This window comes from Vidua macroura, chromosome 3, assembly GCF_024509145.1.
Source record: "Vidua macroura isolate BioBank_ID:100142 chromosome 3, ASM2450914v1, whole genome shotgun sequence".
In the NCBI taxonomy this organism is placed as follows: domain Eukaryota; kingdom Metazoa; phylum Chordata; class Aves; order Passeriformes; family Viduidae; genus Vidua; species Vidua macroura.
This window is the reverse complement of record NC_071573.1, coordinates 48365039-48378539: the sequence shown is the minus strand read 5'-3', so window position 1 is coordinate 48378539 and position 13501 is coordinate 48365039. Positions and strand designations below refer to the sequence as shown.

Here is a 13501-nt window from a genome sequence, read left to right as displayed (position 1 = left end):
TGGGCTGTATTTCTGCAGGCTTTCTGCATTACATAGCTGTGGTGAAGCTTTTCCTGCTCGTAAGCGCTGCTGAAATTTGTCTCGGTCATTGCAACTCTCTCTTCTGTCTGTAAAAAAGTGATAATGTTAGTATCTGATTAACCTACTATGCAGCACTGTTCACAAACCATCTGTAAGAACCTATTTTTAAATTGTGGTTTTGTCAGATCCAGATTTGACTGGATTCATTCAACAACTCTTAAACAGCTGTAAAAGATACATTAGAAATTGCAGCGTATGAGCTGCAACCATAGCAGTTTTTTCGGCAACTCAAACTAGACAATCCTGGCATTTCCTCTGCAGATGACTTTGGTTTTGACACCTCCAGCTCTGTCTAGTTCAACTTAAAAGTTGCTTCATGGCTATAAAAGTACCTGACCACATTCTCATAAGAATCTGCCTGTTCATTCTACCAGTGTGGGTTATTTTTCAACTTTTCTTTTTCTTCTGTGTTAGCCTACCTGAACTGAGAATACAACATTAAAATGCACCAAATAAAGGAGTCTCTTAGAAGATCCTGCTGAGATTTGTTATCTGATCTTGTGTGAGATACAGCACATTTCCAGGCTGAGGACTGCATCAGAGGCAGTGTGTGGTACAGGAGGTTTGGCTGAAGTGTCCCACGCAGCTGGAAATCCATGTCGTTAGATCCACAGCTCTGAACTGGTAGGAGCGAAGGCATAGCACTGTGACATTTCCAGAAGGAGAGTTTAGAGATTTCATTATAATACATACTGGTTGGACAAGAGACTTCAGAAAGTAGTAGCTGGAGAAAGTTATATATTTGCATTGCTGAGTGTGTTGTATGGCAAGTGTTTCATAATAGTGATATAATGCCTTTAACAGCTCAAGTAGTATGTACATGCACTGTTGAATTCATATTGCTGTTGCACTGACCAGCTCACAGCCAGACTAGTGCAGTGCTGACCTCTGCAATATTTTCCAAATATATGTTACTTGCATGGTGTAGGAAGATGTTTGCTATTTATGGCCTTATCATCCCAAGGTATTCCTTATATTTATTACTTATCACTAACTTTTATTTTCTTTTTTTCTTCGTCTTTCTTTCTTGCTGTGATTTTATAGCATGCCTCCTTGGTGTTTACATCCTTGAACATCAGTAGTTGTTTGATTACGTGTCTTTCAGATTATCTCTTTGAGCTCTTCCTGGCTAATCTCTGTTTTGGCATCCCTCCATTTTTCTGTGCCACCTTGTCATTATCAGAGCTTTCTGCATTTTTTTTTATGTTAATATGAATAATGAAATTATATAAAGTTAACAGGGAGACTATTCTTTCCTCCAGTTTCTTTATTCATTGTAGTGGTAAGGAAGAAGAAAGAACATTGCTGTCTCACCTAGTTCCATCATTTTATAGTGTCCGGGCCAATTACAGGCTAGTGTATTTGCTCCCAAGATCCCTGCTTGATAAATAATAGGATATTCCATTTCCTAGGATTGCAGATCCCTGAAGTTCTGGGAGTTTCCATGACCTCCGAAGAGCTGCTCTTTCAGAGAAGTCCATACCTGACCTTTAGGAGATAGGAAATGGCTGTGTGCGAGAACTCCTAATCCCCTGGAGTTAGGAGTTGTTCCGTGTCAGCAAAGCACCACAATAATTCAGGACAGAAGTGCTAATACCAAGCAAACATTGCTGTGAGCCTGGCATAACTGTCCCCCGTAAGCGTGTGAGGGTCTAATCTTTATCTACCCGTTGTTAAAACTTACACCGTATTTTGTTGGAGTGAATAACTGAGAGTAAACTAGTGGTAAAGAGGTTAATAACTGGGATTGATGGTATTTCAGATGAAGTTGATAGATACTGTGGGACAAACTGCTACTTCGCTTTTCCATCAGTTTTGTTTTTTAATATATTTCTGCCTGGTCAGTGTCTCTGTTAGATTTTTCTCCACCATCCCTGCTTTCCATTAACAAAAGTGAGCCTGAGCAAAGTGCTCCATTGCAGAGTGTGGCTGCAGCACACCATCCCTCTTCTGGCTTGGATCCAGGGACCTGCCCTGTGCTGAGACTCCTGAGCAGCAGTAACCCAGTGGCCACTGGAAAGACATGCAAGCCCAGCACATCAGTGTCTCCCCGAACTGTCCTTTTCCAGATATCCTGCAAGAGCCAGGCTAAAAATTTCAAGATGGTGGAGCAAATCAATTGTGCCAGAAAATTTTTTGCTAATCTACAGTTGAACAATCTGAGGGAGATCATTTCTAGCCATCAGAGCCCTGGCTGGCACCACAGCAATGAGAAGCAGATCAAGCAGAGGCCCTCGCCCCTTCATACATTACATCTATCCACAGTGACATACATTTATTTCCATTTAAAACTCCGGAGTTTTAAAAACCGGAGAAGCAGGTATGTGCTGAAACTCAGCTGCATACAATTGAGATGGAGGTGCAGGGCCTCCCTGCCCAGTTGCAGGAAATGAGTTTGCTGTATCTGTGATAGCCATCGTGTTCCCACAGCCATGGGAGCAGCGCTGCTCGGCGTGGCATTCTTCTACTGTGGATGTGAGTCCAGCAAGCCCACGGCTCTGCTGGCCTGCAGCCACCCTGCACTGCCTCCAGCCTGGCTCACCTCTCCTCAAGGGCCCCCCAGGGGCACTGGCTCCCTGTGACTTCATCCAGGAGCGGCGATGAGGAGCAGCCTCTGCGTGGCAGCCCCCAAAACAGCAGGACACTGGAGAGCACATCATTCTGAAATTTTCTTCTGAGGCGGAGAATGCCTTTAGGATCATTTTGTCTAAATATGGCAATTTAGGGCTTTTGGAGCCACAAGTTATAAAACTCACTTTTCCCTATGGTTTGGATTGCTGCAGTGAGTAATGTCCATTTATTAGTTTAAAAAAAAAAAAAAGTGAGAGTGTGGAAAGTAACAGTAAACACTCATCAACTGGTAACCCAAAAGAATTTAATTTTCTTCATTCCTATCTGCATACCAGTTTAGTCTTAAATTAAGGTATGAGCAGGCTGCACTGGGAGGTGCATTACTGTGTAGTACATTCTTCTAGTAATTTAAAATAATGCCAAAGCAAACACATTTTTTTAAAAATAACCCAAAGAAGTAAATGTTATAGTTTGTTGCCCTGCATCTGGTTAGCTGTCTCAAAGGTCATAAAGTGGGGGTCCTTTGGTGGGGCAGCTGAGTTTATGTAGCATATGCAGATTGATATTTTGGCTTTAAGCCAGCATTTTGTTTCTATGATGAGGTGGTTGAGTTGACTTCAAGAGGCAGTTTTGTGATTTCATCCATATTTGCATTAGAGAGCCTTTTAAGAGTATTTAAGATTAAAATGTAGTCTAAATAAAGTTCAAGTACAAAAAATAGCAGAGTTCACTTGTTTTATCAAAAGGCTGAGCTTGCTGCCAGGCACAGGCCCAACTCACACCATCCAACAACCCACACCTCACAGCTCTTCATGCTCTGCAGTTCTGATGTTTGCTGCAAGGCAAGCAAACAGGAGCCAGAAAATTTACACAGCCCCTGCAGCCTTCCAGAGTGTGGTTGTTTCTGTCTATTTAGATGTGTACTTCTGTAGTCATAGGTGTGTGCACAGAGCAGAGCATTGCACACATCCAGAAACCCCTGTGCCACTGCAACAGTAAATTCAGAGGAGGTGTGTATTGTGCTGCAAGGGTGGCACCTGGAGCACCAGCAGGACATTGCCTTTGGCTGCTCCTGCCCCCACAGACTGCCCCTGAAGAAAACAGTCTCGTGCTTTTCACCTTGTCATCTTTGGCAGCACTCCTGGGCTTAGCACAAGTGCCTCTCTGCTGGGAGAAGCAGCCACCGAAGGGGGCTGGAGCTGTGAAAGTGGCTTTCCCCACTTATAGTCCTGGAGGGACTATGTAAGTAAAGAGCTTTTTCCAGTGAGCTAAATGGAGTTTTCTGTAGCAGAAATAACTTGTGTAAAATAAAAACAAAGTTGGCAGGCAGTATAAAGGCTTAAGCTAATAAATGCAATATTTAGTAGTGTATATTTGCTGCTGAATTTGTAAAGAAAACCAGACTGCAAAGCTGGCAGGGGCTATCAGTTAAGGACAATAAAGAGAAATGTCTTGAAGCGCTCAGTAATCATAAGAAAGTTTACTCACCCAAGGACAGACTGAATACATTGGCCTTTCTGGAATGTAGTCATCTCATACCCATCAATGGCAATTTGAAGGTAACTTGAACAACTTGACTAAAAATTTAACAAGATGAGATACTTGTTTGTTTGTTCCGATCTGTGGGTGAAGGTGGTGCAGAAGAGAATAAGCTCTTGGGGAACCCAGATATTTTTACTGAAAATACTTCACACTATTCACTAACCACAGGTCCTACTTTCTATGCCAATGTCTGTTTGAAATGCAAGCATTTCCTGATTCTTCCTCTACACTTTTTCTTAGCTAAATAGCATGTTAAAAATTGGATCTCTCTTCCTGTTTTTTTTTATATTTTAATAATTTCACGGCTATCTAAATAAAACTAAGCAAATTGATGAACAGTCAGTAAATATAGAGCATATTTCACTGTACATCACTGTAATTAAAGAACAGAGAACTCTCTGTACTCAGTTGCTTAATTACTTACAGAGACGGATTTCAGTGTAAAGAACTACAAGTTTGGTGTAAAAGTTCCATTTAATTACACAGTAGTATGTTTTAACAGTTACCAACTAATAAAAACTATTCTTCCTTTAGAGAAGGAATTAAAAGTATAGATGCAAAATAGAATTAATGCTTTAAATATTTTTTTGTGATTTAGAACAGTGTTGCATTGGGTAAGCTAGTCAACATATCTTCTCTTTGTATCATTCTTCCTGCATTTCAAATTATTCTGCTGCAGTTGATAAGAAAAACTATTTCAGATATAACTTTTATTTTCTGCACCAGATGGGTGTAACACAATGAAGTCCAGTGATTAAAAGAATGTCCACCCCAGCAGTGCTTGTCTCATGTAGTATTAATAAAATATTCTGAGTTGTTTTTCTCTAATTCTTTTACTCTAAAGGAAGAAAATGTGTGTTCACCAACTGAAAATTGATTTTTTTTACAAGTGTGGATACCTTAAGCTATATGAAAATTAATCTTTTAAAATTTAAAGAAAGCAGTTCACGTTCAATCCTGTGCTCTGCCCATCTGTTGTACTTTTCAAGATTTAAAACCTTGTACCAACTTTTTGTCTAAAGATCGTTGCTGTTGTGCTTGCTAGATGGACTTCTTAGTAATTTATTACCTCTTGGGATAAAAGGGTTTGTCTTTGTTTAAAGTTCCTCTCTTCCCTAAAAAGCTATTCTTGATTATTTCTCTTGGATAAACATATAGCTTGTGGGATCCCAAGAACAACTTACTTTTCCTTCTAGGAACCAGCGTTGCCTCCCTTAGCTTTATGTGTAAGCAATTGCGAAAATCTGTTTCTCTGTAGAGATGCTAAGCATTTGTTAAGCTTTGCTGGCAGGTGCTTAGAAGACCTCCATTTGTTCTGCTCACATAAGCAAAACTCTGCCCATGGTAAAATTTTGATTCAAGGACTCCCTCTGGAAGTGAGGGTGGTTGCTGCCACTGGAACCCAGTTGGAAACATTAAATGTTCTTTGTTGTCTGCTTCCTCTACGTAAGCTTTTTCTTTGCCGTCCTTCATAGCCTGACCCTTTTAAATAGTTCTGACTTGAAGAACTGCTGTTACAATAGGAATTAGGTTCCCATGTTATATACTTAGGATGAAAATACTTAGGATGCTCTGGCAGCCAATTGCCATCTAGAAAAGAGCAGAATTATTGCCTTCAGAGTTTGCTTTACACCTCATTCAAATACATTTATCTCCAGTGATAGACTCATCTATTGAGAGAGAAGGCAAAGAGACAATTCAGTATTTTTGTTAGTAACTCTAATTCTTTATCAACAATAAAAAGTTTGTATTTCAGTTTACCAAAGCAAAAGTTGTCAGGTGAGCAAAAAAGTAGTGAAATCTTCCAGGGCATGACTGGAAGATGAGTCTAGTTCCATTAACAGATATACCAGGATGAGAAAGTTAACAGGCACAGTTGATCCTAAGGTGTCATGTGGTGATGCCAACAATCCTTTGGTGCTACCCTGAGATGGATTCAGGTTGACAAGTACCTGTTTAGATTTGAACTATAATAAAGCACAGCTGAGACAGGTCACCATATGCCACATAGGAAATAATTGATGAGTTAAGCTCGGTGGCATGCCTGCTGTCAAATTTCCAAAGCTAGGCAAGATTGTGGGTTTCTCTATGTGTAGCTCATGCTCATAGTTCATATGACATGATTTGCATTTTCAGATAACCATTGACAATTAGGGTCTTTGGTGACTGCAGACAAGACATGTATGAACTAGACATATTTTAACATGCAAGTCTGACTTCAAACATCTGTCTTTTTCCATATCTTGTTAAAAGTAAATCCATTGTTAGAGACAACTTGAACTCATTTGTATCAGTAATGTAGTAGGGCCATGCCTTAACGTTTAAATTAAAAAGTTTACGTCTGGTCTCACTAGTCAGCACCCACCATGTTGCTTGTTGTTCTTTCTTTACAGAACATAGGAAACTTGGCAACCTGACTGTGACCGTGAAAAAGACCGTCCCCTCTCCAGAAGCAATACAGATCCTCTATCAACGCATGAGATATGAATATGAGTTTTATTACTATGTCAAAGAACAATTCCACCTACTAAAGCGCAAGTTTGGACTGAAGTCTCATATGAGGAAACCAAGTCCCAGACCTGAGTTCTTCATTCCTTCTCCCCTGGAAACAGAAGAACCAATAAATGATGAGGAAGAAGATGATGAAAAGTGGCTAGAGGATATCTATAAAAGGTGATGGATGGAAGAGCTGTCCTTTCTCTTCTGGTGATCCCTCCAGCTTTCTTAAGATTTTTTTTAATTATTATTATAAGTAATTCCTTAAGGAACTGAGTTAATGCACAGCAGATTTGAAATGGAACAGAAGAGACCATTCCCACATGCTGGAGCCATTGGGAAATACCTGATTTTGCAGGTTTGATTCATTATACAGTGTTGGCTCTATAGCATCCTTGCTATAGCATAGTTCAAGAGAGAAGTATCTACCATCTGTCACAAAATAACTTTTGGTATGCACAGTAGTCCTTCATGAACTGCAAAATACAAAAGAATAGATTAGGCATTCTTGAAAAGCAATTCTTACAGATTCTCGTCTCTCTCTTTGACCAGAAACAAGTCTTCATGGCATAACACTGTGGCATGAATGACCAGCAAATGAACTACAGGCAGTGAGCCGTCTGGGAGGAGTGCCTCTTTCTGTCCAAAGCACACTGATATCCCAGTGGCATGGTCAGAGCCATTGTTTTGCCTTCAAGTCCAAGGATACCAGGCTCAGAAACATGCTAGGTAACAGCTCCTTGAATTACCTGTGCCAGAGGAGCAAGGCTGCTATTGTGCCACATCAGTACTAGTGAGTGTAAGGCAAGCAACAGGAGCCAGATATTTTTGGTAAAACCTTCAAGTTCATAGAGTAGGGAAAATTACCAGGTCAGTGAATTGCAACAACAAATTTGAAGTGCCAGGCAGAGCTTTATTTCAGCAGTTGAGTATGTTTCTATTAGACTCTAAAGGCAAAGGTGTAACATATGGGGTTTATGTTCAAGAATGGTATTTTAAATTTTTATTATTCTTTTGGGTCACAAATCCAAAGAGATGCATAAAAAGCTAGTCATTAAAAAGCTCAGGTGATCTGGAGCTCCTATTAAGCACAACCTGTATTTTACAACTGCAGAATTGTTCACATCTGAATATGAGCACTTCAGCTTCCCCACCAGCACAAACACCAAACTCCTGCTTTTAGTGTGGCTAGAAGGAAAATTAACAATATGAACATACACAGCTTCTCTAGTTGAAATAATTCAGAATCATCAAAGAAGTACAAGAAGATGCACTCTGTGAAACCAAAGCTGATTCAGCGATAGATTATTAAGAGAGTCACTGTGAAAGTTGACCCTGATAATCACTACAAATATTATCTGCCGACACTAGAAAAGGGATCGGTGGAAGCTGGTGAAAGAGAAGTAGCACCATTATGTGAGGTGCTGTTGTTATTCAGGTGGGTGTCCCTGGAGTGGGATTCCCTGTGATGTGTGTGTGTGTGCTGGCTGTTGGCCACCCTGCCAGCCCTGGAGGTGCAGTAGTGACAGACCCACAGGCAGCCCTGGGCAGAGCTCTTTGGCCTTCTGCTACACAGCAGAATAGGGGAGAGTTTGGGGTCTTGATGAGGCCTTGGCCTCTTATGCACCGTTGTTGCTGGAGAAAGCTGGACTAATAGAGAATAAGAGAAATAAATTCCTGTCCCCAGAGCACAGGAAAGAAGCAGGTACAAGATGTTGCAGCTGCTTGCCAGTATAAGGACAATCCGCCTCTGTCTATCTCACATCCTTTCTCAAACATCTACCTGAAAATTTTTGGTTCCTATTCCACAGCTGCCATCTGCAAGGTTGTACTTTGGTTTGCTACATCAAGCAAAAGTTATTTTGTGATGGATGAAGCATATAAACTCGGGATCAGCTCAGATAGGCTTTCCAAGGGTTTCCTCTTCCATTAGCCTGCTGAGAGCCAATAGAAATTATGGTCGATCTTCTTCACCCCTGTCTTTAGCTTTACACAGAGAATGAAAATAAAGGAGAGTTAAGACAAGATGCTAACTTACAGAAAATACTAGGAAGAAGATTCTGTTCTCATTATTAACATCCCAGGTTGGTGGTAGCAATGCACTACTGTGGAGGAGCACATTAAAGAAAGTTGAAAATGGCACAGATAGTAACTAACATATTAGCTACAATATGAATCTGCTGCATTGTATATTTTAAGTGGTTTCTATGAAATTACCTTGAAAGAGTAATGATTAGTTTACACACTGTGGAGTTGTTATATTTTGGAAAGAACTAGTATTCTCATGTTTTTGAAATTCTGCTTGAATCCTTTTTCTGCCATCATTTTAACAGAATATAGTCACTTAATACATTCAACCTTCCTGAGAGTTCACTGCCGCTTACAGTAAAGTCTGTTTCTATCTGTTTGTTTATTTAATGGTATCTTCAGCCATCACTACTTATAATCTAAATACAGAGGCTGCTTCATTATTTGCTCACTAGGTTTTAATATTGTTGTATTTTCGTAACAATCAACCTGGCCTCTCCTCCTCAAATGGTAGTTCTTAAATTTATCTGGCACATATCATCTAATATTCCTGGTCCTATGGCCTATTTCTCTGTCATTAAATATATTTTGCTTAACTTTTAAAAGGTACGTTATAAGCTGGTAAAACTTTGACTTATTTATTGAAACTTTTCAGCACATTCCAAATTCTAAGTTGCTCAGGAAGGAGTTGATTTAAATAATTATATTTGGGTCTGATGAGTATTTCTTATTCAAAAAAAATCACTATTTTCAAGCCTTTAGTCCACAACAGCTTTGTAGAAAGTGCCAACTTGGAGATCTTTGTGGGGGGAAAAAGGTGGCTGTTCAACACTTAGAAAAATAAGAAAATATATGTCTAAATTAGCTTAGCTATAAATGAAGCAACATATGTTTTGGAATGAAATCTTCTTTAACTTATTCACTACTATCTCCTGAAATATCAGTAAGCCATATGATTCTTTATTTTTCAATCCAGTGATGTTTAAAAATAAAACTTGCACATTTCTTCCTGATGCCATCGTCCTCTTGCTTATACTAGTTTTCCTGCCTGGATACAGTGGCTGTGGGTAGGACATTGGAGTTGCACCCAACAGAGCAGGGTTGGATACAACATAGGGCAGCCTCTGAAAGTCATAACTGAGCGGTAAGATTGGAGCAGGTTGCTCCTAGGTTATTCCATCTCACAGGCTATCTGGAGGTGTGAGCTGAGGTCTGAATTGTTTTACTCACCTGAGATGTGCAGTCAGTACATTGAAGTACATTGTCCAGTGTTCCGTGGCTGCCAAGTAGAAGTTTTATCCAGGAGAGAAACAACTTAGTCTCCATACACTGCATTTTTACTAAATACAGTGTTTGATGGCCAGGCATAAAAGCTTCAATAGTGAGAGTGATGTTGCAATGTAGGTGAAGTATCAGCGCTTTCACACTAAAGAGAGAATCAACTGTTATTGAAATGCAGCATTCTGGAAAAAAAATAAATTTTAGTCTTAAGTTTCAAGTGACAATGACAAATTGTGGGTTTTTTTGTTTCCATTCAATTTACTTCTTCTCCACGTGAATTTTGTCGGTGATGTGGAGCTAAGTCCAAGTATCTCAAATGTTCTCTACTTGTATGTAGAGAAGTAGCTTGGCAGAACTGAAAGTACATGAACCTGATGGTGTGTTTAAAGCATTCCAGTTACTTTGCAATTCTTTTATCGTGGATCTTTGATGAATCATTTTAATGTTAGGATGTAGAATGGTACATTGTAGCATAAACACACAAGCAAAGCTACAAATTTTAAATGTTGGAGAACACATCTGTGAATTCAAGCCATGGAATTTTTCCTCCTTTCAGTATGTGATACAATAAAATTGAATGTACAGGTACGTTTTTTGACTAGCAAATGAAACTACACTGCATGTCAACTTTTATCCTCTTATCAAATGAAAAAACATTGTCTGCCAAAGAATAAAATTCTACATTCTTTTAAAAAATAAAGACCTGATAATAAATTCCCAGCTAAGAGTAATGGTGCTCTGATCTTTCCCTCCATTTTAAGAAAGGGAACAACTGTGATGTTAGAACATTAGCCTAAAACAACTCAGCAGCATTTTTGAGAGCTAAAATACTGTAATACAGTACCACAACATTCCTTCTCTTTTATTTTTAAGGACTCAGCCTTTTTTGCAAGGAGTTCAACTAACACATAAAACACTGTTGATCAGTCTGTTTGCACAAGCCAAGACCAAAGTAAAGAACTGAGTGTTGCTACATATAGACCTCCACACACAGATTCCATTGGAAAAACAAGGGTGTTACCAAACCTTGGAAGTGCCTGTCTGCTGGCAATGGAATCACCAGAACCACTTTCGCAGGATCTGTCCCAAGAGAGGGTTTGCAAAGTTAGGCTCTGCTTAAGTACACACAGGTATGGCAGGAAGGTGCCAGAAGGCAACTCCGTGAGAAATTGCCACTGGAGGGTAAAAAAACTTCACTACAGAATATTTAAAGTGGATGGGAAGGGATCGTAGTTTGAAGGTTGCAAGTTAAATTGCAACCAGCATAAATCAACTTCTGATGTCTCACAGCTGAGAAACAATCGTAAGTTTTCTTTGGTTTGTCTAGAAATGGTGTTGTATGCCAAGCTGCAGCATGCAGTGAATGTCAAATCTCATTTGTAAGCTTCAGAAGATTAATGTGTGTGTAATGGGAGCACCAGCACACCGTAATGGTTGTGTCTCAGCACTGGTGGCTGACCCTGTCACCTTGGAAGAGCCTGCAGTAAGGTTGTTGTGGAGGCAGTGGGATGGGGGAAGGGAAAAGTTTTCTGCAAATACAAATTTGGTCTTGTAGACACTGTAAGATGGCAAGATTTGACCACTGGTTTATTTAAATGCAGATTTTGAATATAAACATGTGGATTTCCTTTTCTGAGTGTGTAAAGGAGGAATGTGAGTTGGTTTTGTATTTAACTGGTTGTGGCTGGAATGGTAAGTTAATAAAACTGCTGTCAGGCAGGCACATTGGAGTGTGCTTTATGCAAAATTTTGACATCTCTCTGTTCCCTTCTTTGGGCACCAAATGGGCAAAAAAACCCAAAAGCTAAAGAATTCAGTTATACTGCAGGGCAATTGGCGCTGCGAAAAGTAGAGGTTAGCAGGAATACATGGAGGTGATGCCATTCAGAGTTCAGATTATCTTAAATGCGAGGATGATATAGAGTAGCCAGCAGCAGTGGCACACAAGCTGCTCACTCTGTGGCTTTGTCTTATCTAGAAAACTTGATACCATACTTCAAAATTAAATGCTGCTTCAAGTTTGTGATTTGTACTGTTAAGAAGGACAGTACTGGATTTTTTACTTTTTCCTTATGCTTTCAAATTGCCACTTCACCTCACAAACTTGGCAGAGCATAAGCACACAGCCTATTCCTGTATCTGATGAATCTGATGAGCAGGACACGGATTTGATCCTTCAGCAAACCTCTCTCCAAGTGCAAGTGACGAGCAGAGTGAAACAAATCCTTGGCACAGTGTTGCTGCTAACAGGCAGAGTAATATTTAGTTACTGTGCCACAAGGGAAAGTATTCCTGCAGTTCTCCAGTTTACTACAGGAGAATTTGGATAACCTCAAGGGTCATGGGACCATTGTCAGGTAGCAAAAGCCAATTGTATGTCACAGTGTTGAACTCACAATCATCTCCAGGTTAGGTGCAGGAAAGAAACAGAGGTGGTTACAGTTCATACCAGATACAAGAGTGGCAGTCCAGGCTGTGGTTTCCCACAGTACACAGGAGTTTCTCTTCTTGAAGCTTCCTATCTAGTTGGTGTGGTGGGAAGCTCAGGGAGAGGAAGTCAGCTGCAGTTTTTAGTTTCTGACTCCTTAAAGAAGACAAGATTGTCAGGATCATGCTGGATAAACATGCTAAAAGAAGTAGAAATGGGGCACCTGTGCTTCACAGAAGAGCTGCGAGACTTGTCCATTTTCACTTTCTCTATTTGGTTGTATTTGCTGTATTTGCTGGGGTCAGTCTGTGTATGGTATTTCTTCACAAAACATATTGTCTAAGCATCTTGGGAAATGATCAATATGCTTATCCTTTTGATCCACAGTGGAGGTAAAGAAGTGCTGTTATCCCCATTTCATACATTGGGAATGGATACAGCAAGTGTGTAAGTGATATTCCAAATGTCACACAGAAAGGTTGTGAAAAAGAACTGATGATAACTTAGCCAAGTGTCTCAATCCTTGAACTTTGTTTTCTGCTGTAAAATCAGCCCTAGATTTTAGAAAGCAAAACAGCTACTATGGAAGATTTTAGTTACTTGGAGTCTTTTCCTGAAAAGTGGGAAAACCTTTCAATTAACTGCCTCAATATGAATTATGTTTTAGCCTTTCTGCAGACCGTTTATTTCCTTTTGGGACAAAGATTAGTTCGAAGTTTTATCTGTTCAGTTACATAGTAAACACCTGCAGAAATGGTATGGTTGTAAGATGTCATTGTGTTTGGGAACAGTGTTCCTGGAGCAGTTAGGAGGAGATAAGCAGATAGATAGGTGGCTGAAGTCACATCTTGTAAATTTAGCCATTCGCAAGAATACGGTCACATTTTCTCCTGCAATATATGGCACTTGTAGCCTACCTGAAAAGTCATCAGACCTGTGGTCTAAGTTGTGTTTTCATTTGGTTTTCGACAGTGCTTAAAAACCAAGAAAAAGAAGCAATGCCTCACTGTTCAGCAACCACCACAGAGCTAAAAGAGTTCTCACACAGCTCACCAAGTAGTCGGTTTTGTCTGA

At 39.9% G+C, this 13501-nt stretch overlaps 1 protein-coding gene across 1 annotated transcript in view; it reads left to right on the top strand.

The window, feature by feature from the left end:
- Positions 1-9731, top strand: part of UST (uronyl 2-sulfotransferase) — a 152254-nt gene extending 142523 nt beyond the window's left edge. The window contains exon 8 of the mRNA XM_053974325.1: positions 6588-9731. Within this exon, the coding sequence (XP_053830300.1) occupies positions 6588-6871 (284 nt within the window). The 3' untranslated portion in view covers positions 6872-9731. The remainder of the gene's footprint in view (positions 1-6587) is intronic.
- The last annotated feature ends 3770 nt before the right edge of the window (positions 9732-13501 follow it).